Genomic DNA, 27,528 nt, shown 5'->3' with positions numbered 1-27,528 from the left:
ATTACTAAGCCTATGTGAGCAATGATCATAAAAGAGATGCTTCCATCCTGTTAACAGGGAGCCAAGAAATCATAGCAGGTACATTTTTCAAAGCAATGCAGGGAGGTAAGCAGCTTTTCTGAGCAGGAAAGGGTGGTGTTCCAACAGACAAGGTCTCGTGGGCTTTTGCATATGTAGCATTTCGACAGGCACAGCCGATGGCATATGCAGACTGAGCAGCAGCCCAGGTTGTCTCAAAGCTCCACAAATACTACAGAACTTGTAACAGAATAGACTTCTCGACTGGGAGGTGAACGGGGCTTGGCTGGCATGGAGGAGGAGGAAGAGGAGTCTTACCCACCTTTGATAAGTAATTTGCACTTTCTAGCTAATAGTTCACTCTAAACAGCACAAGGAACTGTCCCAGATGAAACAGCCATGTCAGAAACGAGAGTAATGCCACAGGGTAACTAATTATGCAAATCGCTTAACAACTGAAAGAGGAGCGTTGGAGATGGATGCTGTTCATTGCAAAAACACCATTTGCAATTCAAGGAAATGTATCTGTTGCCCCAGTGGAAGCATGATCCAGCTGCCCCTTGGCTGCCACATAGGCTTTGGCTAGTAGAGATAATAAGTCTGAGGGAGAGGAAAGGGGAGAGCCATATCCCTGAGGATAAGACCCAAGTGATCTACCTGAGTTTGAGTGCCCTGGGGTGCCAAAGGATGCTCCTGCCCAGCTGTTTCTCAGGCTCTGAAGAGCAAGGCCGGCTCCAGGCACCAGTGTTCAAAGCAGGTGCTTGGGGCGGCAGCTAGAAAGGGGAGGCAGTCCATGTCCCGCAGCAGCGGTAATTCGGCGGCAGCTCCTCTCTCCCGCTGGCTGCGGGGAGGTCTGTCACTAGAGACAGTGAGACCTAGTGACCAAGTCAAATTGGCCTGCCCTATCTTGCCACAAAAGGAGCACATATTAGCTTATCGCTTCACTGTCCTCATGGTCATCAACCATTTTAAACATCCCGGTAGGTAGGTGATTTGTGCTGGAACTGAGCCATATTCTCCGTTGCACCAGTTTGCCTCATTAAAGTCAATTGTGCAGCGTGAGTGCGACTGAGAATTCAGGTTGCAGAGTAGCAGCCGTGTTCGTCTGTATCCACAAAAAGAAAAGGAGGACTTGTGGCACCTTAGAGACTAACAAATTTATTTGAGCATAAGCTTTCGTGAGCTACAGCTCACTTCATTGGATGCAGTACGTGGTGCCACAAGTACTCCTTTTCATTTTACTGAGAATTCAGCCCACTCAGAGAGAAACTAGTTCAGTTTAGAGAAAATTCCAGAAACCATCACCAAAAGCACAAACTAATGCCACCAATGTAGTGTGTAAATAGGGATGGTAACAGGAGCCTTAGGCAACATGGGTTGGTGCTTTACATTCTTAATTTTTCTTCATTCCTTGTGCCTGTTCAAGATTAGGGTAAACAAAACCCCTTCAGGTTAAAGACTAACTTTTTCCACTCTGAGAATTACCCATGCAATTACCGTTAATACAACTTCAGCTGCATGGTTAAATTCCCATTCACGTTTGACAATGTGCCTCTGATAGTCTTAACTCTCCTTGGGACCCAACCCAGTGTGCAAATCATAGAAATATTATCTGAATTGCCAATTCCCAGGTATGTGTTCTAGTGAAGTTGTTTTTAAGTATTGACATTTGGGCAAAGCTTTATAAAATAGGACCCTAATTTAGGAAAGCACTTAAGAACGTGCATACTTTAAGAAAAGGAGTACTTGTGGCACCTTAGAGACTAACAAATTTATTTGAGCATAAGCTTCGTGAGCTACAGCTCCCTTCATCGGATGCATTCAGTGGAAAATACAGTGGGGAGATTTATATATACACACACAGAGAACATGAAACAATGGGTTTTATCATACACACTGTAAGGAGAGTGATCACTTACGAAAGCTTATGCTCAAATAAATTTGTTAGTCTCTAAGGTGCCACAAGTACTCCTTTTCTTTTTTGCGAATACAGACTAACACGGCTGCTACTCTGAAACCCATAACTTTAAGCATGTTCTTAGGTCTCCTTGTCACCAATGGGATTTAAACACATGCTTAAGTGCTTTCCTGAATAGAGACGCTTTCCTGACTCTGGGTCTATATTGTTCAAGATCCCAGGTCATTATCACATAATATTATACAGCTGCAATGTATTTTTAAAATGTAATACACTTCAAAAAAAACCTTTTTGATTAAGGTTTGTAAAATAAAGAAACTAATTAATACAACTCGACATAAATGAACCCCATAAGTTAATTAGATAGACAAATAATATTTCACTATATGCAAAAAAGTCTGCCTTAATAATAGAACCAGCAACTAATGTAGAAAAGTGATTTTGATACAGAACTCATCTACAGTTGGGAGTGTTGCTGGAGTATTTTAGGACATTTGGGTTCTGTGTGAATGGGGAGAAGTCATTTGTAAGAGAGGCAGTGTAACCTTGGCTGCGTCATTTATTTTTGCTTGCTTGGGGTGTCTCTTAACTTTTCAGTTACTACGTAAATGGACGAAGCGCTTCCAGAGAGGATTTCTTGAGCCCTGAAGTGCTGGAAACCTTTATTACAGCAGTAAAAGATGTTCTTCAGGTACAATGTTAAGTTAAATTATCTGTGCACGCCGCTACCATGGTGATGGACATATAAGAACCAGAATAGAAATTGTTGGCTAGCGGTACAGCTAAAGAATCTCAATGTTTAGATGCCGTATTCTTTGTAAATAATATAACAAATATCAAAAATGCCAACAACGTTTGATCTCAAGGCCTTGGTATCTACTAAGCAGAAGAATGAACATATTATAAACCATGGAAAATGAATTTATAGTTATTTGTTTGTGCCATCATAGCCCCAGAGATGAAATTTATGGCCAGATTCTGCCACCTTACTTGCACTAAGTAGTACCTTATTCCCAGAGTACTCCTGCTGATTTCAACAGGACTACTTACATAGTAAGATACTGTGTGTGAGTAAAAGTTGCAGAGTCTGGTCCTGATTAATTTAGATTTGGGAATCTATTATTTAATATATGTGAGTTTAAAAAAAAAAACAATTTATTTCCTTCCCCTACTCCTGTTCATCAGAAATCTTATGGAGCCTTGCCTCATTAAATATGGTCATATTAGGAGGCCCTGAAAGTCATATGATGTCTCTAGAGATCAGTTCTAAAGCGCATAATTGTGACTATTTAGGCACAGCTATGTATGTACTTACTTTCCTCTCTTTATCCTAATGACACAACATTCTCTAGATTGTTGATGGAACTGTACCTGGTAAAAAGGTGTGGTTAGGAGAAACAAGTTCAGCCTATGGAGGTGGAGCTCCCAGACTGTCTAATACATATGTTGCCGGCTTTATGTAAGTAGAATAACACGTCTTTAAAGTTACCGGTACTTGTTTTTTTTTCTGTAGAGCTCTGGGTTTTTCAGGAACTCCTCCAGTTAAAAGACCACCATTAAATGCCCAGCATGTCAGCAACATTCCCTTGTCTGAATAGGACTGGCTTTCTTTGCAGCCCCATAACACTTCTGCATGCAGACCTGAGGTGGTCACTCTCATGCCACTTAGTCCCCAGGAACAGAGAAAATTGATCCCAAAACATTCCCTGTATGAGGGATCTAGCCAAAGACATGTTTTTATGTTAAGTACTGGCCAGGAAAATGTTTGCTTGACTTTTAACACTGTATAGAAAAGGTGACTAAAATAAGTGTGGCCTATAGACCATAGTGCAGGGGTTCTCAAACTGGGGGTTGGGACCCCTCGGGGTCACGAGGTTATTACATGGGGGCTCGCGAACTGTCAGCCTCCACCCCAAACCCCACTTTGCCTCAAGCGTTTATAATGGTGTTAAATATATTAAAAAGTGTTTATTTATAAGGGAGGGTCATATTCAGAGGCTTGCTATGTGGAAGGGGTCACCAGTACAAAAGTTTGAGAACTACTACCATAGTGCAACCATTGTAGCATTCTTTCGAATCACTGCTTCATGGGTAAGTTTGGAGCTGTGGCCCAGCGAAACTATGGGTCTCGGCATACTAACACAGATCATACTGGGAAAAAAGTTCTGGTATTGTCCCTAGCTTCATCCATAGCTAGCGCTCCCTCTACCTGTGATGCCAAAATGAGATGTGACTGACAGAGCATATGTTTGTCTGTATTGCTTTTTTTGGCCGACAGTGAAATAACTCACCACATGGACGTTTAAATTGTTACCGCTGGATTTCAATGTTAATGGTTCATTGAAATGAAAGGACAGTGCTTAAACTTTTCTCAGAAGTTTAATTTCAGTCAGTCTGCAGACTCAGGCAAACATAACTGCATTGGTTCACATATGGTTCACGTTTTAACAACCAAAAAATCTAGAGAATTATTTTTACAAAGGAAAGTCAAAAGCTAGAGCACAAGATGACCTCTTCACGTGAGGCTCCATCTGAACCTTATTGCTTCTGCTCAGCACAAAATCACATGCTGAGCCTTTTAATCTCTGCATGCGGCCGCCTCTCTTTACCCAAGACAAAGATGGTGACGAGAGTTTAAGGAAACAGCGCAGTAGAATCAGACAGATAGTCAGATGGAATGTGAAATGGATTTTCAGAGAGACTCCTGCCATTTCTGTACTTTGACTTAGTTTCATGGTTTTTTTGTGCTTAGCATTATCATTTTATTTTAATTCTCATTTCATGTGCACGGCAGCGGAGATGGCATGTAATAGTTTAGGTCAGCAGTTTTTTCCTCTGTTTATTTTGGGGATGTTTGCATTACCATTTTTCTTTTTTTGTCTTGTTATCTGGCAGGTGGTTGGACAAATTAGGACTGTCAGCCAGAATGGGTATTGATGTGGTGATGAGACAAGTGTTCTATGGAGCAGGAACCTATCACCTGGTGGATGCAAATTTTGAACCTTTGCCTGTGCGTATACAATAGCATTGCCTTAATAATAATCATACATACTGTATATATTTGTATTCTGGTTAAACATGAGGTGGAAAGATATATGCTAGCTATTTTTACTTCCTTAAAGAGACTCGCATATAGGTACCTGTCATGTACCAGGATACAATCCAGACTAATGAGCAGCTGTGTCACCCCTGCCCTGCAGCCTTGGGTGCCTTACAATGCCTTGCTGAAGTAGCTCCCACCTGGGCTACTCACAACCAGCCTTCTAGCATGCAAGCCACACCCTGAGTGTCTGTATCTAACTGCAGCTTGGCAGCCACACTTGGGTTACACTCTGGCTCTCACTAGCCTTGGTTATGCTGTAAGGTGACCCCAGCACATCCCCATCCCCAGATTTCCCCCCAAAAATGTATGTCCTGCACTGCCCAGCCCTTTCCTCGACAGTACAAATTATATTAAGTTGGTTGTTCATTTAAGAGACTAATATGCACGCAACTTGTCATCCCAAGTGGAGTTACCCAGCCACTTCAATTTAAACACACTGGATTAGATAAACCAATAAAACAAGTTTATTAACTACAAAGAGAAATTTTAAGTGAGTACAAGTAATAAGGCATAAGTCAGAAATGGTTACAAGAAAAATAAAGATAAGACTAACACCTAATTTAACTACCTATATCAGATTAAAGCAATGTTTGAAGAAATGTTGCTTACCACAGTCTTACTGACCAAACTGTGGTATGGGAACCTTCCCCCACAGAGTTCAACAATTGCTTCCTTTATCCCTTCAGGAACAGTGAAGGTGATGAGCAGGGAAAGAGAGAGTGGTGTCTTGGGGTCTTTGTCCCTCCTTTTTATAGTTTCAGTCCGTCTCTTGAAAAATATATCCAGTTGAGCAATAGGAGACAGAATCTATGCTTAAGGATGTTCCCTGCTGGTTTTTTCTTACCTGATTGAGCTTCCTTTGTTTCCCTTCCTGCTTGATGACTCTGTTTACTACTTAAATGCAAATTAAACGGAGCACACATTCCTTTGTTTAGGACAGACCTGTTTGCCAAGCTCTGTTTGGGTAGGGTTGTGGAACATGTGTTAATAACATAATAGAGGGAACTCCCACACATATTTTATTAGGACTATACTGACCAGCAAATTGTGAGTTTTCAAATGATACCTTACAAGGCATGCCTTGTACAAAATTTATCGCAGTGGTGTGTAGGTGTGATCACAGGGTTACATTCTCTCACAGTACCCATGTATCTAAAATCAATTAAGTTCTGAATATGGATCACGTGCAGTCTAGGAACACAATAGCTAAAGAAAAATAAGGGAAAAATCATGTGCTTGAGCAGCAGAGATGGACCTAAGCCACAATGTTCTATCTAGATACATACTTACCCATGTCTTCTGAGGAATCCATGCTTTAGTTTGGGGGTTTCTCTAAAGAGTGGTAAATGATTTTCAAATGTTAATGATTTGAGATGTTTCAACTTAGTTATTTATGTTATGAGCTAATAGCATAAGAATGTTATTTTTAAGAACAAAGCTGTTAATCCTAATTGTTGAGATAAAAAAGCAACAGAAACGAATACACTTTTTCATTTCCTTATAACATAAGGAGGCAGATTTATTTGGAGTAACTATAAAGGTTCTACTCTTTCTATGAGTGTAGAACTCTCATTAGTGCTAATGGCAATTATACATGGATGTGGGGAGGAGTAACCGTTCCCATCCTTCTTTCCTACCTTCCCCACACTTAATCTGCTTCCAAGTTGTGGCTGCTACAAATTCGTAAAAAGAGGACTTGCAGTGGAAACTGGTGTATGTAACTATGATGCTGTTTTATGAATCCTGCTCATTGTAAGATGTCCCCATGGGGCAGGGCTGTGGGGGGATTTAAGAGTTAGTATTCTTTCTGGTTTTCTTTAATCTAGAGTAGATAGTGGGAAATGTATATGACTATAAATAAAGCCAGTTCTCTGGGTTTGCTGGCGAATCACTCATCTGAAAATTTAGATCTTTTTTCTATACAGCAGCCTTTGTTCTGTAGGGCGAATACCTTTCAGGATCCAGAGGAAATTTAAAAATAAAGAGAGCTTCTATAACAGGCTCATTTTGGAACCAGTCAGCCTTCACATGGTCCTCATAAATATGTACTCCTTTTCTTTTTGCGAATACAGACTAACACGGCTGCTACTCTGAAACCTCTCATAAATATGGTTATGGGGAAAGAATGAGTCTGCTAAAATTGAACTTGTCTTTTCCCCATGTGTTTCCCAAGCCTTATTTACCAAGCTTATCTAAAGTCCATGTTTCTCCTGATGTTAGAACTACAGAGCCATTTTAGCAGAAAGAGAGTTGCAATGTATTTTGTCTCCTCTTAAAAAAAAACAAACCAAGTTAGAAAAAGGGACAGTGCAGCAATATAAAGACATGGGGCCCTGATCCTGAACTCTCAGCATTTTTGCATTAGGATAATTACAGTGACTTCAGTGGAGTTACTCCTGACTCTCTCAGTTGTACGAGTTCAGAATCAATCCCTTGTTGTTTATAAAACCGATTTATTGGAAAAGAGTTAGCGGTTCAAAGGGTCAAGTTAAACAGGGCACAGTTAGAGCTAATTGAGGGTCCATACCAGTGAAGTACTGAGGGCAGCTCAACTCCTGTTGATTTCATTTGAAGGGTAGGGCACTCGGCACTCTGCAGAAGGTGCTTTTCATCATGCAGGATCAAGACCTGCATCTCCCACTTGAAGGACTCCTATATCCACCTATGAAGAGAGGAGAGCAAAATAGCTCTAACTATACCTTCTACACTCAGCAAATTGGAGACAGGATTTTTCTTTGTCACATTATTTGTTGTGAACTTGAACAAATTTGATATGAAAGACATTGCAAAAGAGAGCAGAAAAGCTCTCTTAATTAAACAAAAAAAGTCCCTCACCATATACTGCGTTAGCCCTAAGCTGCACTAGCAGATGCAGTTACCGGGTTTTTAGTCATTAATATCATCAGCATTTTAGAGTATTCACACTCCCAACAACCTGATGGTGGCAGCAGAGTGAATGTACAATGAGAACAGGCAGTGTAAGTGACTAATGTGGCTTGCCAAGCTCTTCAATTTAATGGAGGGCGGATGGTACAGCCACTGGAGACTGTGAGCCCAGCGTGGCTCCATATCCAGCACTGGATGGTGGATCTAGTGGTTTCAGGAGTCTGCACTTAGGTATTAAAAATGAGACTGCAGCCTGCCCTGGTACATGCATGCTGGATGTAGCCCTCAAGCTCCTGACTCATTATCATTGGGACCTTGTTAGGGTCACATTTGGACACCCTTAATACAGAGCATGATGATATTGTATTCTAGTATCTGAGTGTAATTTGCCTCTCATCTAGAATACCTTGTTTGCCATATGGAAAAATGTTTTTGTTTTACATGCAACACAGGATTATTGGCTTTCTCTGCTGTACAAAAAACTGGTCGGCACCAAGGTACTGAAAGTTGGCCTGAAAGGAGCAGATCCGAAGAAGCTTCGAGTGTACCTTCATTGCACGAATAACCACAAGTAAGCATTTTAACACAACATCCAGGAACAAATTAATACAGTAAAGACAGAGGCCCTAATGCACAATGAGCCCATTGTAACTAATGGAAACATTCTGACAGGATAAACGGGGCTTTGGATCAGGCCCTTCAATTGATTACACAGTGTAACACGTAGAATGGGGAGGGGAGTTCGAGAAAAACATTCAGCAGTCTCTCATGAAACTTTCAACAACTAGGTCCATAGGAATTGCTGTAGTGAATTATATGAGAAGGTATAGATGATGGTGTGGTTAAAGCCCTGGGCTGGAACTTGGGAACTCTGAGTTTTATTCTTCGCTCTGCTCCAGACATCCTGTGTGACTTTGGGAAGTCACCAAATTGCACTGTGCCTCAATTCCCCATCTGTAAAATAAGGATTTTTTTTTCTCCCCCTACCCTTTTGGTCTATCTTGCCTGTTCAATCTGTAAACTCTCTGGGGCAGGGACTGCTTCTGTGTGTGTGTGTGTGTGTGTGTGTGTGGACAGTGCCTAGCACAATGGGGCCCTTATTTCAGCTGGTACTTTTAGGTGCTACTGTACTACAAAAATATCGCCACCATTGGGTCCATCCACTCCAATATCCTGCCTCTGGAAGGAGTTACCCTCCACAGAATTAATTCAAAGGAAATGAGAACAGTATACTTGCAGGTGCAACCTTTTACATCATCTCCTTGCCCTCCATGTTGCTCCCTTAGTGGCTAAGGCACTGGGGCTATTGGTGTAGACATAGCTGCAGATTCAGCAGCCCATCCCCAGTGTCTCCCTGTATTCTGGGACACTGTGAGCAGTTCATAGCTCTTGGTGCGCTGAGGGCACAGACACTCGCACGGAGTTTTGCTATTTATCCTCTCCCTGGGCAGAGGAACCACAATTCTTCTGGTAAAGAGGGAATGTGATCTGCCCAATTGTGAATACAACTCCTTTCAAAAACTATAATTTATTTTTAATGTATGATAATGTGCTTTTCTCTTCCCTTTCAGCCCAATGTACAAAGAAGGGGATGTTACTCTGTTTCTTTTAAACCTCTATAATGTCACCAAACATGTGCAGTTGCCCCATAACTTATCTAATAAGCATATAGACGAATACCTTTTATTACCTCATGGGGAACAGGACATACTTTCCAGGTGAGAAAACATTTTCTTTTATTGTAAATTGTACCCTCACTATCATGTAGATGAGCTATAAAAACAGGTCTCTATTTTCAATTTCTTAGGATAAAAACTAGTTACTTTTATGTTTTATTTTTTTGTAAGTGCTTCCTTATAAAATTTGGTCTCCTAAAACCAGGCACTGTTGATAAATGTTATTGATATGGTAGCTCAGCAGACACGTAATGACTATATTATTGATGATCTGTTTCTGCATTTACTGTGGAACACGGGAGTGATGGAACATCATAAAAATGTATGAATCAAAAGGCTGCCTGTATCCAAGTTCAATATTTTGGGTTTGATTCCAATCTCAGAATGGTTTTGAACACAGGTTTACCTGTGATGATTTCAGAGCAGTTACTCTTAATTTACACTGGTTTTAGTAAGATTAGATCAGGCCCTCTGTATTTAACACCTACAGTTAATATTGCTAACACACAAAAATGGTAAGGATCTGCCTCCTTAGATTCTAAGGTCACTGTGATCATTTGGTCTGAGTGCAGCTCTTTGGGTGTCAATGGTGTATTAACAGTTTCAAGAGAAACAGAAGCTTATCTGTGCTTTTCAAAGTACATTCTCCACCCAACTTGTGATTGTGAACAGTTTAACAACAAAAAACTTTTACTTTTCAGTTTTCATTAAAGTTACCCCACATAAATGTGTGTGTGTGTGTATATATATATATAAATGTGTGTGTGTGTGTGTGTGTGTGTGTGTGTGTATACACACACACACACACACACACACACATATATATATATATACATGTAGCTTGCAGGTAGCTTAATAGATCTAGCAGACATGCTGCCACTATCCTGTACATTTGTCAGTCTGTAAGGATGGGGGTGGAAGCGGTTTAACTACCTTAAAGCAACATAAATCTGCCTTAATGTCAGCACTTTCCTTCTTTCTTCCAGTCACACCAAGTGAACTTTGTGTTAGGTGGTCCACAAAACATAACTAACCCAACAACCTCTCTCCATGCAGGTCTGTTCAGTTGAATGGTCATGTCTTAAGGATGGTGGACAACAAAACATTGCCAGCACTTACTAAGAAACCCCTCCATCCTGGGAGTGCTCTTGGCCTTCCAGCCTTTTCATACGGATTTTATGTAATAAAAAATGCAAAAGCTATTGCTTGCATTTAAATGTTGAACACATCCTCGCAGGACGGTTGCAGGCGCGTAGTGGCTAAAACTCAAGTTTGATACTAGAGGGTCACATTTTTGTAATAAGCATTAACTCTGGCAAATTTGCTGCAAATCTGCTGGAGTGGCAACAACAGCAAAAGCTGGGGGAGGAGAGGGCATAAATGCATATTATGTACTGTGTATATGAACCATATTGATGTAAACCTGCAAAAACATTTTTCCCCAGGTTTTGGGAAGGTTGCTTCCTTCCTCTCTTGGGGCCCCCAGTGGTCCATTTAGCAGCAAGTCCTTCTCTACTCCAACACTTCTGTCACAGGAACTGATTACATTGCGTCTGCAGCTCTGCCAGCCAAAGACTTAGATATTCCCTCATCTTCTAGGTTATATAAATTTAAGCACAATTGTTATAGCAACCTCTTTTACTGAGAGCAGATGAGGTTCATGAGGGCTCTTGTAAAATATATTCCCCCTCCCCCCAATGTGTTTACTCGCACGGTTCCTTTAATGCCCACAGACTATGGGAGAGCAGGAGACAATCATGGGAAAGCTACCAATAGTTACTGCAGGTAATGAGCTTCTGATTTTTTTGTGCATTAAGGGATGTCCAAAGCCCAGCTGCACTATTCAACTGTTAGTTATTTTGGGGACAAGGGATGGAGAAAACAAGCAAAAGGAAGACGAAGTAAGGAAGGAGGGAAACAGAGTGAGGGGAAAAAGCTTAAGGCTTGTCTACGCTTACAAGTGCAGCGGTGCCACTGTAGTGCTTAGTGAAGACACTACCTCCTATGTCAACAAGAGAGCTTCTCCCATTGCTGTGGGTACTCCACCTCCCCAAGAAAGACTCGGTAGACACAGTGCTGTCTCCAGTGGGAGTTAGGTTAGTATAACTGCATCACTCAGGGGTGTGGATTTTCACTCTGATAAAACTTCTCTCTGCTTTACTGATTTTTTTAGGATAACTATGATCTCCTTTTAACCTACTTCCCTGGCTCACGAATGTTATCAGTTTGGGAAGAAGTTACTTCTAAACAACTTCACTGAGCATATTAACAGTTCCTCGTGAAGTCCCCTCATGTTACTACCAAGGGCCTGAATTATGATCAGGCTGGATAGTTTCACTAACTGTATACATATGAGGAAGGGAGGGCACAGAGGGTCTGACTCAAAGCCCATTGAAGTCCAAGATAAAACTTCACTGGGTTTTGGATTATGCTCAGAATAACTATCATGGCTGTAGGAGACAGCTGATTTCTCCCAATCAGAAATGTGAGCCCTCTCCAAGTCGATAAAGCTCAGGAGATCTCTTGAGATTCTTTGGGCCAGCAGAGGTAAATGACAGCTGGAGTCCTATTCTCTTGACAACCTTTCAAAGCCATTTTTCTTCTCTTAAACTTACTGCATTCTTCCTATACCTTTACTCAGGAACTATTTATTCTCATATAAATAAATCTCAAAACACCAAATAGTAATATAACTTAAAGCACAGATATTGTCTTTGATATTTGTTTGTACTTAATTTTCTTAAAACATACAACCTGCTACAATGCAAACTGTGAATGCTTATTTTGAGATGTATCAGGAAGAAAGTTTCACATTACTGTATTTTCCCTTTTTGGGGTTTAAAAGACACAATCAGGTAAATACGGAACCAAATTTAATTTTGTTTTTTTTAAAAAAACCAACTATGTCAAAAACATACAAATCACTGAAATATAGTTATGACATTTTGTTTAAAAATTGCAATGAAACCAGATAATTTGTGTTCAACTTAAAATATTCATTCTCCAAATTCAAATGGAAGTAGACAGACAGCGTAAATTATGAAACATAAATTAGATTTGTAAAGTTCTAAGTTGTAACAGTCTAAAGTAATAAAATTTCTTTTTTTTAGCCTGACCACATGCTTTTCAGGACCGTTCTTAAAAACCAGCAACACAGCCAATCCTGTTTGTAGTGACTTTTTAATATTTGCATATTTTAAATAAAATTTATCAGTTTGGTAATTGTGGTTTTCTTTAGAAAAGCAATTTAAAAACTGGAAACGCAGCCCTCATTGTTTTCTTTAATGTTGTGATATTTTTATATGTGCACATTTTTAATAAAGTAATTTATATCACATTTTAGTAATTGTGGTTTTCTTTAGAAGGTTCATTTTTAGCTTATTCACATCTGTGAATTGTACATCCTATATTATAGTCAGATTTTTTTCTTTTAATCAAACCTCCTCCAGCTGCTTTTCTATGATTTCCCATGAGAGTGAAAGGAGATAAAAGAATCTCATCTGAAGCACACGACCTTTTATTTATATGATTGTGATTTATATGATATGATTATGTGATTTATATTTTTTGTGGGAACATCATAAGAGACACCACCAGACAAACACTGGTTTTACAGTTTCAACCAGATGAATATGAAACAAGGGACAGTACAAATGCAAAGGAGCATGGAGATAAGGCTTGTAATGTCAACATGTAAATCAGTGTGATATGTTTAAAAATGAAACAAACATATATTCTTTATTAAATAGATAATTATCATTATGGAGGTAACAATTAGTGATATTTAGAACTTGGATAGTGCTTTTCAACCTCAAAACACTTTACCAATGTCATTAATCTTTATGACACCCTCTGAAGAGTATTATATAATGAATAGGAAAGCACTATTAGCCCCATTGTACAGGTGAAGACATTGAGGGAAAGAAGTTAAATGATGTGTCCAGGGCTACAAAGGGTTCAATATCAGAGCATGGATTAGAATCCTAGGCTCTCAGCACTGTGCTCATGTAACTAGACTGCCCATGTCCCTCCCACTACAGTTATTGTTGCCTCAGCAGCTTATTTTATGATTTTTTTCCCCACGGCATTATAATAAACCATAGGAATTTAATCCAGACTAAGGAATTGGTACATACATGAGATCACAGCTCATGAATTTTTCCTGTCTCCATTTTAATTATTTTCAAAGAAATTATTTTGTTGTTTTAATACTCGTGGCATTTTTCAAAAGTATGTAAGAGAGAACAGCAGGAAAGATTAACAGCTTTAGTATGTCACACTTCTCCCCACATCCCCAGAATTGGGAGGAAGGGGAATTCAGGTTCATACAGCTGACATGGTTTGGATAAGCAAATGTTAACATAATCATCATAAAGTTCTGTGTTTTTAAAGTAGTATTTTCCAGAAGATGGGTATCTCCCATGAGCTCCCAGGAACTTGCCTAGTCCAGCTACTTAAAGTATGTCCTTAAGCATGAAGCAGGCTGCCTCTCCTTACATTGTATGAAAAAAATGAAGGCAAAGTGCATCTAAGAAGTTTCCAATTTTAAGACACTGAAATTTGGGGTCCTGCTTTGTTAATCACAACTCCTGTTAAGTTAGTAAGTAATCTAGCTAGAAAATGCATTAGATTTTTTGTTTAATGGCTGGTAAAATAAGCTGTGTTGGATGGAATGTATATTTCTGATTTTGTAACTTAAAGTTTTGCCTAGAGGGATTCTCTGTTTTGAATCTGATTACCCTGTAAGATATTTACCATCCCGATTTTACAGAGGTAATTTTTACCTTTTCTTTAATTAAAATTCTTCTTTTAAGAACCTGCTTGATTTTTCATTGTTAAGATCCAAGGGTTTGGGTCTGTGTTCACCTGTACAAATTGGTGAGGATTCTTATCAAACTTTCCGCAGGAAAGGGGGTTTAGGGGTTGGGAGGATATTTTGGGGAAGTGGTTTCTTTCCCTGTTCTTTGTTTAAAACGCTTGGTAGTGGCAGGATACGGTTCAAGGACTAGGCAAAGTTTGTACCTTGGAGAAGTTTTTAACCTAAGCTGGTAAGAATAAGCTTAGGGGGTCTTTCATGCAGGTCCCAACGTCTGTACCCTAGAGTTCAGAGTGGGGAAGGAACCTTGACAGGTATATTCCTGTGAAGTGGAGAAATATATAGAGATGGGTGCAAATCCAAACTAGAACCAAATGGCTGGGAACTTTGAGAAAGCATGACTCTGAAACTGGAAGCAGTGGGCCATTTGATGAAAGTGTCCAGAAGAACTCCCTATGTCTTTGCGTGGAGACAGGTAAAACAGAACAGCAAAAGTTCTTATTGTACTTTATAAAATGATAGTCAAATTGAAAATCATATTTGCATCTACAATTTTTGTACTTATTGTTACAAATTCTAAGGTTACTATAATATTTTTTCCTCTTTTTCCTAATTTGTTTACTTTTTGCTGATGGTGCATGCTTTTTCTGTAAGACCTTAAAGACAGCATTTACCAGTCACAGCAGAGGAGCTGAAAATGAACAAATAGCAAGCAGTATCCAGCTGTATGTCTCAGTTCAGAGCAACTGCACCTGTATTCTCCTTCAGTGATCCAGCAAAGGCATCCACTCTAGGCTTCCGGCTCGCCTGGCCGTCACCTCTCTTGAACTGAGACGGTCTCGTTTCCTCCTGACTGGGGCTGCACAGCCCCCTGACTGTACTCTGGTATCTCCTGCAAAAGTCAGACTACCTAACCAGGACTGCTTACTTTCTCTTCAAAGGCTAATAAAGTAATTGCCCACACTTATAAGGTACCACACAGCTCTTCTTCTGCAAACCTATTTTATTCTTAAGGTGAAAACATATTCAGAACTATAAAGGAACCTACATGCATGCCAAAAAGCTTGCCCCAGATCATAGGTGCTGACTTTCCAATATGTTGGGGTGCGCTCAACTCCCGGCTCTTCCCTAGGTCCCACCTCACTCTGCCTCTGCCCGCGCCTTCCCCCGATTACAGCTGTCCTTGCTCCTCCCCAGGGCCTCCTGCATACCGCGAAACAGCTGATCGCAGCAGTTGGGAGGCACAGGGAAGGAGGGGAAGGCACTGTGGGAGGAGGGGAGGCTGATGGGGGGCTGTCAGTGGGTGCTCAGCACCCACCGTTTTTTCCCTGTGGGTGCTCCAGCCCCGGAGCACCCCGGACTCAGCGCCTGTGCCAGAGATCACTCTAACCTGATTGTGGGCTTTGGCAGCAGCAGCAGTCCTAAAAAACGCTACCCAAGGAGTTTCAGTGTAGTTTCAAGTTTGTCAGTTTCAGATCAGAACAAAGTATCCAGTCTTATAGGACCGCAGTAGGCCAACTCCTTCTAACTCCTCCCTAAGGATTAGGACCCTCCATGATCCAGGGGTCTAATTTGTTTGCCGCAGCAGGAAGAAGGTCCTGAACCTGTTTAAAACCAGGCTATTTATCCAGAAATGGTTTCTTTTTCTGTTGGTCCCTAGAGAATCCAGTTTGAAATAGTATATGCTTATCTCTCCAGAGGGTGGTTGATACCTGCAGAAATGTGATTAGCGTCCCCCACCTCCTAGAGGAGTTGTATACAATTCCAGTAACACATACACAACTGATATTTAACACAACAGACCACAAAGGTATTAAACCTAATTCAATAAGTTATAACTTAACTCAGTAAATTTATCTTACTTCTATAAAGTTTGGCCAGGCTATTATCAGTCTGTCATAGTATGAGCAGAGAGAAAAAAAGTGAATTGGAGTATTTTTGGTTTTGCTCTCTGGACTGCCCAAAAGGCCCATCTAAACATTAAAAGGGAAGCAGGAAAAAACCCTTAACTGTTAAAGGAATTTTCTAAAATGCATGCTATTTAAATGGTGCTCTATCTAAAAAAAATTAATTGGACAGTTAATTTAACATGTGTGCTAATTTAGGTTCCAAACCCGCAAACATTTTAGTGTGTGTTTGCAGGATTAGGACCATAGGATGAACAAAGTGCTAATCTTTTGGCTTTTTTTAAAATCACTGCCACAGTTTCAAATAATAAATCTTCAGACCTCAGGCATATCCCGAAACCCAACGATATAGACAAATCAAAATATACAGCACAAACAAAACTGCACTACAAGAACAGCCAGTGATTACTGCTGGAAATATGACTAGGAATTAGGAAGGGAGAAAGGATGATAAACAGAAAATCTAAAGTACTTGTACGCAAACTCATTGTGAAATGATTTATGGAGACTAATTATAGTGATTGTGAGTGTCTGCTTCCACCCTATCATTGCATTGACGTGTAATTCATTTGAGGGTGTAGAGCTCTAAGTGTACTTGTGACTAATAGGAAATTAGTCCTTGAGGAAATTATCATTTTTGTGAAATCTCTTTGTGATAAATTGCATTCCGTGACAAAGTAGAACTTTGATTACTGAGCCCAGATTTACTGCAACTCTGTTTCTGAATGACAGGTTTCAGAGTAGCAGCCGTGTTAGTCTGTATTCACAAAAAGAAAAGGAGTACTTGTGGCACCTTAGAGACTAACAAATTTATTAGAGCATAAGCTTTCGTGAGCTACAGCTCACTTCATCGGATGCATTTGGTGGAAAATACAGAGGGGAGATTGATATACACACACAGAGAACATGAAACAATGGGTTTTATCATACACACTGTAAGGAGAGTGATCACTTAAGATAAGCCATCACCAGCAGTGGGGTGGGGGGGGAAGAGAGGAGGAAAACCTTTCATGGTGACAAGCAAGGGAGGCTATTTCCAGCAGTTAACAAGAATATCTGAGGAACCGTGGGGGTGGGGTGCGGGGGTAGAAATACCATGGGGAAATAGTTTTACTTTGTGTAATGACTCATCCATTCCCAGTCTCTATTCAAGCCTAAATTAATTGTATCCAGTTTGCAAATTAATTCCAATTTAGCAGTCTCTCGTTGGAGTCTGTTTTTGAAGCTTTTTTGTTGAAGGATAGCCACTCTTAGGTCTGTAATCGAGTGACCAGAGAGATTGAAGTGTTCTCCAACTGGTTTTTGAATGTTATAATTCTTGACGTCTGATTTGTGTCCATTCATTCTTTTACGTAGAGACTGTCCAGTTTGACCAATGTACATGGCAGAGGGCATTGCTGGCACATGATGGCATATATCACATTGGTAGATGTGCAGGTGAACAAGCCTCTGATAGTGTGGCTGATGTGATTAGGCCCTATGATGGTGTCCTCTGAATAGATATGTGGACAGAGTTGGCAATGGGCTTCGTTGCAAGGATAGGTTCCTGGGTTAGTGGTTCTGTTGTGTGGTGTGTGGTTGCTGGTGAGTATTTGCTTCAGATTGGGGGGCTGTCTGTAAACAAGGACTGGCCTGTCTCCCAAGATCTGTTAGAGTGATGGGTCGTCCTTCAGGATAGGTTGTAGATCCTTGATGATGGAGAGGCCCCGAGATAGGACAGATTCTTCTTTTGCCCCTCCATCCCCATAAACATGACACAATTCTGTTGTGACCTAGAATCCTATTTTCGACGTCTCCGACTCAAAGGATATTTCCAACATACCTCTGACCAACATATTAACCCACATATTAACCTTTCCTACCAACACTACAAAAAGAAGGATTCTGGGTGGACTCCTCCTGAAGGTCGAAACAGCAGCCTGGACTTCTACATAGAGTGCTTCCGCCGACGTGCACGAGCTGAAATTGTGGAAAAGCAGCAGCGCTTGCCCCATAACCTCAGCCATGCAGAACACAATGCCATCCACAGCCTCAGAAACAAACTCTGACATCATAATCAAAAAGGCTGACAAAGGAGGTGCTGTCGTCATCATGAATAGGTCGGAGTATGAACAAGAGGCTACTAGGCAGCTCTCCAACACCACTTTCTACAAGCCATTACCCTCTGATCCCACTGAGAGTTACCAAAAGAAACTACAGCATTTGCTCAAGAAACTCCCTGAAAAAGCAGAAGAACAAATCCGCACAGACATACCCCTGGAACCCCGACCTGGGGTATTCTATCTGCTACCCAAGATCCATAAAAGTGGAAATCCTGGACGCCCCATCATCTCAGGCATTGGCATCCTGACAGCAGGATTGTCTGGCTTTGTAGACTCCCTTCTCAGGGACACCACTGACTTCCTGAGGAAACTACAATCCATTGGTAATCTTCCTAAAAACACCATCCTAGCCACTATGGATGTAGAAGCCCTCTACACCAACATTCCACACAAAGATGGACTACAAGCCGTCAGGAACAGTATCCCCGATAATGTCACGGCTAACCTGGTGGCCGAACTTTGTGACTTTGTCCTCACCCATAACTATTTCACATTTGGGGACAATGTATACCTTCAAATCAGCAACACTGCGATGGGTACTCGCATGGCCCCACAGTATGCCAACATTTTTATGGCTGACTTAGAACAACGCTTCCTCAGCTCTCGTCTCCTAATGCCCCTACTCTACTTGCGCTACATTGATGACATCTTCATCATCTGGACCCATGGAAAAGAAGCCCTTGAGGAATTCCACCAGGATTTCAACAATTTCCATCCCACCATCAACCTCAGCCTGGACAGTCCACACAAGAGATCCACTTCCTGGACACTACGGTGCTAATAAGCGATGGTCACATAAACACCGCCCTATATCGGAAACCTACTGACCGCTATTCCTACCTACATGCCTCTAGCTTTCATCCAGATCATACCACACGATCCATTGTCTACAGCCAAGCTCTACGATATAACCGCATTTGCTCCAACCCCTCAGACAGAGACAAACACCTACAAGATCTCTATCATGCATTCCTACAACTACAATACCCACCTGCTGAAGTGAAGAAACAGATTGACAGAGCCAGAAGAGTACCCAGAAGTCACCTACTACAGGACAGGCCCAACAAAGAAAATTACAGAACACCACTAGCCATCACCTTCAGCCCCCAACTAAAAGCTCTCCAACGCATCATCAAGGATCTACAACCTATCCTGAAGGACGACCCATCACTCTCACAGATCTTGGGAGACAGGCCAGTCCTTGCTTACAGACAGCCCCCCAATCTGAAGCAAATACTCACCAGCAACCACACACCACACAACAGAACCACTAACCCAGGAACCTATCCTTGCAACAAAGCCCGTTGCCAACTCTGTCCACATATCTATTCAGAGGACACCATCATAGGGCCTAATCACATCAGCCACACTATCAGAGGCTCGTTCACCTGCGCATCTACCAATGTGATATATGCCATCATGTGCCAGCAATGCCCTCTGCCATGTACATTGGTCAAACTGGACAGTCTCTACGTAAAAGAATGAATGGACACAAATCAGACGTCAAGAATTATAACATTCAAAAACCAGTTGGAGAACACTTCAATCTCTCTGGTCACTCGATTACAGACCTTAGATTTTCAGAGTAGCAGCCGTGTTAGTCTGTATTCGCAAAAAGAAAAGGAGTACTTGTGGCAACTTAGAGACTAAGAAATTTATTAGAGCATAAGCTTTCATGAGCTACAGCTCACTTCATAAGAGTGGCTATCCTTCAACAAAAAAGCTTCAAAAACAGATTCCAATGAGAGACTGCTGAATTGGAATTAATTTGCAAACTGGATACAATTAACTTAGGCTTGAATAGAGACTGGGAATGAATGAGTCATTACACAAAGTAAAACTATTTCCCCATGTTATTTCTACCCCCGCACCCCACCCCCCACTGTTCCTCAGATATTCTTGTTAACTGCTGGAAATAGCCTCCCTTGCTTGTCACCATGAAAGGTTTTCCTCCTCCCTTCCCCCTCCCCCCCGCTGGTTATGGCTTATCTTAAGTGATCACTCTCCTTACAGTGTGTATGATAAAACCCATTGTTTCATGTTCTCTGAGTGTGTATATAAATCTCCCCTCTGTATTTTCCACCAAATGCATCCGATGAAGTGCGCTGTAGCTCACGAAAGCTTATGCTCTAATAAATTTGTTAGTCTCTAAGGTGCCACAAGTACTCCTTTTCTTTCTGTTTCTGAAGATTAGCTATCTTGGATCATAAAAATGTATGCACTGCAATATTTTATGCACATAAACACACAGTCTACTACTGCTATCACTGAAATCAATGGGAGTTTGACCATTGATTTAAATTGGAGCAAAGCAGGCTTTAGTCATATAAATGTTGCTTCTCTGATTATGTAAAGGATTCAACAGGCCCTTAACATCTAATGTACATTGTTGACTGGATGCAGTAATAGTAACTCCACATGATTATAGTGGATTACTAGAGATATCAATCCTTTAAAAAAATATCCATTATATCTACATACTGGATAACAACGGAACTCATTGTACCATCTTTTTTACCATAGAATTACACTGTAACTAGGCTTGTGATTGAAGACTTTCATTTCATTTTGCTATAAATGGACATTCACTCCACCAGTGGATCACTGTGTTCTTTATAAGACGTTTTAATTTCAATGGATTTAAAGTTAAGTTTGTAGAGCAGGGATGGCCAGCCTGAGTCTGAGAAGGATCCAGAATTTACCAATGTACATTGCCAGAGAGCCACACTAATAAGTCAGCAGCCCCCTTACTCCCCATCAGCTCCCCCCACTCCAACCTGCAGTGCCTCCTGCCTGCAGCAGCCCCACCAATCAGTGCCTCCTGCTCCCTTCCCATGCTTCCCGCCCACCATGGTCAGCTATTATGCTATTATGCGGTGCACAGGAAGCTCTGGTGGGGAGGGGGGAGAGCGAGGGCATGGCAGGCTCAGGGGAAGAGGTGGAGTGGGGGCAGAGCAGGGGGTTGAGCAGTGAGCACCCCACAGCACATTGGAAAGTCAACATCTTTAGCTCCAGTCCCGGAGTCAGTGCCTAGGAAAGGAGCCGCATACGGCTCCAGAGCCACAGGTTGACCACCCTTGTTGTAGACCTTGTCAGGTCTGTCTGTGGCATGAGACACCACTTAGCCTTCTGGGGAAGTAAAAATGTCACAGAGTTATGACAATTTGATTCCTGATACTACACAGTCACCTGAAGCTTCTTTTGTAAGAGGCCTCCTGTCATAAATTACTCTTGCTAAATCAGCATGAAAACCTCTTGCATAGTAAGAGACTGAATTCAACCCATTTATTTGGGGGTAAGAAGAGAATGTCCACAGAAACAGGTGTCCAGAATAGCTGCAGAGGCAATGGGTAGTAATGGCAAGATAGAAATTGTCTAGTGGCTTTGTCACCACAATGGCCATCGAGACCTGAGTTCTATTCTTGCTTCTGCCATTCACTTTGTAGCCTTGAACAATTTACTTAACCTGCCTGTGGCTCAGTCTCTCGCTTTGCATAAGAGAATAAATATTTCCCTACTTTTGTAAAAACAACGAGAAGTATTTGGGTGAAAGGAGCTATCCATGTGTAATAATATATTCATAGTACAACTATTGCAGTAAAAATGCACCCATGACAAAAATGTTAACTGTAAAGTGCTTTCTTATCCAAATCAGACAGGCACCTTGCTCAATGAACTACACTGAGATTTTGGTTAAAAATCAAATCTATAAATGTATTGTGTGAAATTAGCCACTAGAGGGAGCAATTACTTAAACTATGCTACAAAGTTCATTTCCTCAATTCATAACAAGTGCTCTCTGTATTTCTAGTGCAACGCTGTCAACCCCAAGCATTCAGAAATCAGGAATCAGGCCCCAAAAACCATGAGATTTTTTTTAAGTTTGTTTTTTATTTTGCCTTCCAGTTACTGAGCCTTTAGAGTGCACACAGGTGATTTATTCAGGCATTTCTCCTCCCGCGGGGAGGTTGAAACTTACTTTTTTAAAGGAAACTGAGATCCTCACATAATTAGTTGCCTCCAGAAGCTGGGACTTTAAAATATGTGAAATATCACAAGATCTGGTAATGCTGATGCTGTTCTTTGTAATCTGAATGCAGATTGTAATGGGAGATAAAGGGAGATTAGTAAAATACCAAGATAGGGCTGTGACAGCCCACATCCAAAAATGTTTATCACATATAATCTGAAACAAGTCATCCGTAAAATAAGATTTAAATCTACTAGGCATCAAAACCAGAATATATAAAAATTCCATAAACAATATCACATAGTATTGATACTACTAAATTAAATAATAAGTAGTAGTAAGAAGAGGCCTTGATAAATAGCTGAAGTACTGTAATTAAAAAACAAAGTTCTTTATATTTTAATTTATAAATCCCATTATTTTTAATTTATGTTGCCAAATGCACTTAGCAGAAAAGTTGAAATGAGATTTTATCATTGGTGGCAGCTGGTAGATAAACAGCAAAGGCACAAAGATCCACACACAAAAAGCATGGATTTTTGTAAGAGAAAATGTTTTAGGGCTAGATGTAAACTCTGTAAGTATTAGTGCATAGAAATTAGAGATGTTAAAGACCTATTAGGTTATTTAGTCCATCCTCCTTTCAATACAAGATTGTTCTCTACATTGTATACTCTGTTGTTTTGTTCAATCTTTGGGGGACAATTCCACAGTCCAACAGATCTCAGAGTCAGCAAATTTTTCTTAATACTGTATTCAGCTAAATTTTCATCTTAAGTTCCTTTAACTACTTTGCAGTATATTCCTGTTTCTTGCCCTTAAACATTTCCTCTTACTGACTTTTTACTCATATCAATTATAGATAACTATCATATCCACCCTCTTAGTCAACATTTATAACTCTAACTTTTCCTTATAGTCAGTCTTTCCAGTTCCCTAATTAATTGCTCTTTGCTGAACTCACTGCAATTTGCTGAAGTGTTCCTGGTGCTAAGTGGCCTAGAACTGAACACAATATACTAGGTGTGGTCTCAGAAGTTCTATCTGAAACACAATGTAAAAATAGCACTACCTTGTACAACAAAATGCGGCTTTCTGTGTAAACAGTCGTATGTGCCGACTTTAGTAACCAAGGTACATTTGTATTGCTTTTTACTCCCTCTCATCCCGCAGCATATCAACAGCTCTGAGATAATATGGCAGTTACATCTGTGCAAATTCCATGACAACACCAGGGTTGAACAGTTGTCAGAAGACATAATTTGGCCTGCAGAAACTTCCATGGTAGAGGTGAATGAGAAGGAAAGAACACAGCTTGACTATTTTCAGGGCTTGCATTTAGTTACAAAGAAATATCCTTTGTTTTTGTAGACTGAGTCTATCTGATGTGGAAATTGAAACAAACATCTCCCCTCCCCATGCCATTTTTAGAATTACTTATAAAAAAATGCAATTTAGAGATTTGGAATATGCAAAAATATTACAGTGGATATAGAAACTGACTACGAGGCCAGACTTACAGAGGAAAATAATATGAACTAAAGTTAAAATCAAAATATTAAAATGTCTAGTCATTAATTCAAGGAAACACCATCAGGCTAGTTTAGGACCTGAAACATATTCCTGACCTTTTCTTTTTAGCTAGAAGAAATTTTAAAACACATGGAGACTAAGTGTTGTTGTTAAAATATCTGTCATTCTTTGATGTCCCTAGCTCTGCAGTGGGGAATGTATATGACATTCTGGGGTGCAATCCAGACCAGTAAGGAGTTGTGTCCCCCTGCAATACAACCTTGGGTGCTTCACAATGCTTCACTGTTATAGTTTACAACTTGAGTTGCTCACAATCAGCTTGCCAGCATACAGGTCACACCCTGAGTGCTGTGTAAAGCTACAGCCCTGGCCTAGCAGCTTGTTAGCTGACATCAGCCACACTCTGTCTTCCAGCAACATTGGTTACTATTTGCAATGTGACCCCAATGCACTCCCCATCCTGAATTCCCCCCGCCGCCATGTGTATTTTGCAGTGTCCAGACCTCTCCTGGACAATCCAGATATACTAGCTCCGTTGCCCCTCTAAAGGGTCAGTACCCAACAGTGCTACCTTAAATGAAGTTACCCAAACAATTCACAACACTGGATTAGTTTTAAAGAATAAAAAAAATTATTTAACTATAAAAAGATGGATTTCAAGTACAAGTAATGTGGCATTAAAGTCAGAAATAGTTACAAGAAAAATAAAACTAAAGTGCTATAGTGCTTCAGGGTAGACATTACTTATGCTGACAGGAAGGGTCTCCATTGGCACCGGTAATCCATCTCCTTGAGAGGTGTTGGCTCGATAAACAGAATAATTTGCCCACTCACCTAGTGCTGTTTTCACTGGGATGTGGGTCAGTTTACTACGCTGCTCAGGGGTATGGATTTTTCACACCCATGTGACGACACAGTTATGCTGACCTAATTTTCTAGTGTAAACTAGGCCTAAATTTGTTTTTCCACGGATTTAGTCCTTATACCAATGTAACTGTTTGTACTCTAGGTTAGAGAGGTCACTCCTGGGATCTCTGTATTTTCTCCTAATTAGAGAATAGGCCGGCCTACAACTGCTCTTGATGGAGATGTGAGGAAGGCAATACTTAGTGAAATCTGCTACTGCTTAAGGATGGGAAGAAAAAGAGCCTCCTCTTTCAATAAATACCCTGCGTGAGAAATTATTTAAGGATGGGGGAGGGGTGTTGGTGAAGGGTGTTTAGGCACAAATGGTCAGGGGGAAGCAGCTTTCTGGGGCTGTAGAAGAGTACAAAATACCTTGCCCTCTCTCTCTTTTTTTTTTTAATTGCTGTGCTTTAAACTTCAAGAGAAGTTTCTGAAAGAGATTAAATGACCTAAACTCCCAGGTAGGTGCCCTACCCACCGGGTTACAGAGTCATTCATTCCCCTGCCTCTTGGGCCACATGACTTAATTATTTACAACAGTGGAATAGTCAGAGACCAGAGAGAGGAAATGACTCCATGGGTAGGGCACCCCCTGGAAGATGGGAGACCCTGAATCCAGTCCACCTGCTCCAATCACTCTTTCATTATTTAATCCACACTGCAGCAGCTTCAGCAGGAGAGATTGAGGGAGTTCTACATCATAATATCCCAGAGCTCAATGGTTAAAGCACTCCCATGAGAGGTAGGAGACCCCTATTCAAATCCTTTCTCCCCCAGTGGCAGAGGGGGGAACCTGAAACTGGGTTTCCCACATCCCAGGTGAATGCTCCAACCACTGAGCTAAAAGTTATAAGGTGAGCACTACCACCTCCTCTTCTGGCTGTTTTATGTAAAAAAGACAGATCTCACAAGAGGTGCCTAACCTGCTTGATTTCAGGCAGCTGTTTCCTGTTTGTGGATTGCTAAATAGAGGGAGATGCCTCTTTATAGCCAGGATTTAGCCATCTCTCTCCTACACCACTCAGGTTAGCACCTCCCATTGGCCAATGTAGCAGCTCTCCATCTAGCATGCTGGCTTTTTAAGAATTGCATCCTTAGGCACCTACTTCTCCCTATTTATTGTATAGAGAGCTTCGGCACCTAAGTCTTTATGGTGGACTGCAGTGTTGTTCCTGGGACTTCCTAGACACCATAACCTTCGGTGTTGCAACACTTAAGTACCTTTGTAAATCCCAGCCTTAATCTCTGGGCTTCTATTTCCCCATCTATAAATTAGGATAATGATGTATAATTACCCCATAGGGTCGGTGTGAGCCTTACTCACTGTTTGTGTACTTCAAGTTCTTTAGGTAGAAGGTTCTTTTGAAGTGTTGGCAATTATTATTCCATAAGTAATGATGTGTTATATTAGCAATAACGTTGCTATCTAGCCAGTTTCTAACTGGCTTGGATGGTTTTTCTACTGCCTTGCTGGTTGCAGTTGTTTTTTTTTCTCCTCACCTGTAAACTATTCACAAGCAGCAGCACAACTGGCTGTGCTGCAAACTTCTAACTACCACACACATCACGTGGCTGGGAGTGCTACCAGTACCGCACCCAGGTCCTGCTCTGCACTGTGGACCCTCAGCATGCCCAAACCTGCTTCTCTTAGCAGTGGGAAAGAGGGGATTGGGAAGCAGGACAGATAGACCCAAGGCTTGCTATTATGGAGCAGTAAACAGTGGGAACCAGGGTGGGGGAGACAGGGGCTCCTGGGAAGGTATGGATGTTGGGGTTTATGGGTTGGGGGGGTCAGTCTGATGGTGGTCACCTAAGAAGGGAAAAGGAGGATTGGGCTGGTGTGTGTGGAAGAATGCCAGAGGGGAAAGGAGGTCCGGATGGTGGTAGCCAGGGACAGTGGCCAGTTTTTCTGCCTCTCAGAGGCGGTGAACAGTAAGAGAAAAGGAGATGGTTAAGAACTGATCGTTGGTTTGAAAAGATTAATGGTAGCCAGGAGACTTTTGGGAATCAAACTTGTAACAGAAGGAAGGGGTGGCTTAAGAACAGAGAGACGCTCGTTGTCCTGCCCTAGAGAAATGGAAACGAGTGGTGAGCACAGCCATAGGCTTTGCCAGCGACAGGTTTCACTCCTGGAAGTTCGTAGGATGAGACACCCAGAATTCAGGGCACCAGCAGGGGAAAATCCAGCCCAAAGATGAAGGAAGACAACAGCAGTAGGGTACCTAGCAGGGAGATACAAGTTCAGCTTCCCCCCAGGGAGCAGGAATTCAGTGCTGCCCACGGCTGACCTTACTGCAACCTTAGCGCTTGCTGGGCTTCTCCGTGCAGGGCCAGCTATTGCAATCCAGGCCACGCACAGGCCCCTCAGTGCAAACGCCGGGTCCTGGCTTGGAGGGGTGTGGGGAGAAAATGGCCACGGGCCTGGGGGCGCAGAGGGCTCCGCCGTGGGAAGGTGCGAAGCCCCAGTGCGTTGCTGAAGGCAGGTACTGGCTGTAGGCCAGGCTGGGGGCTCTCCCCCGAGCACGTGAAGGAGACACTGAGAACAGCGGGCAGCCAGGGCAGGCCCGGGGGGCGGTTAGGCGGCAGCGCGTGGCCAGGGCTTTGCGCCCACCGCCCGCGCGAGCCACCCACGACCTGCGGGGGGCCAGGCCCATGGCCCTGGTGAGACGCATCGTCGTAGCCCGGGGGGGGGG

General features: G+C 41.6%; 1 protein-coding gene and 1 long non-coding RNA gene across 4 annotated transcripts in view; one reads left to right on the top strand and one right to left on the bottom strand.

Moving 5' to 3' along the window:
- HPSE (heparanase) overlaps positions 1-12,938 on the top strand; it is a 24,045-nt gene extending 11,107 nt beyond the window's left edge. Inside the window, exons 7-12 of the mRNA XM_038400989.1 lie at positions 2,534-2,627; positions 3,289-3,395; positions 4,832-4,946; positions 8,378-8,496; positions 9,497-9,643; positions 10,658-12,938. Coding sequence (XP_038256917.1) covers positions 2,534-2,627; positions 3,289-3,395; positions 4,832-4,946; positions 8,378-8,496; positions 9,497-9,643; positions 10,658-10,817 — 742 coding nt within the window. The 3' untranslated portion in view covers positions 10,818-12,938. The remainder of the gene's footprint in view (positions 1-2,533; positions 2,628-3,288; positions 3,396-4,831; positions 4,947-8,377; positions 8,497-9,496; positions 9,644-10,657) is intronic.
- LOC119855264 lies at positions 5,481-27,528 on the bottom strand. Of its 3 annotated transcripts, none has more exons than XR_005292808.2 (3): positions 22,406-27,528; positions 7,567-7,701; positions 5,481-6,371 (listed from the first exon to the last, which is right to left on the bottom strand). It is a non-coding gene; the product is annotated as an uncharacterized LOC119855264 (long non-coding RNA). The 3 variants fall into 3 exon arrangements; XR_006280711.1 differs by having other exon boundaries at positions 5,481-7,701; positions 22,406-22,516; positions 23,469-27,528; XR_006280710.1 differs by having other exon boundaries at positions 5,481-7,701.

Source organism: Dermochelys coriacea, chromosome 4 (assembly GCF_009764565.3).
Source record: "Dermochelys coriacea isolate rDerCor1 chromosome 4, rDerCor1.pri.v4, whole genome shotgun sequence".
In the NCBI taxonomy this organism is placed as follows: domain Eukaryota; kingdom Metazoa; phylum Chordata; order Testudines; family Dermochelyidae; genus Dermochelys; species Dermochelys coriacea.
The sequence above is the reverse complement of the archived record's forward strand: the minus strand, read 5'-3'. Positions and strand labels throughout refer to the sequence as shown.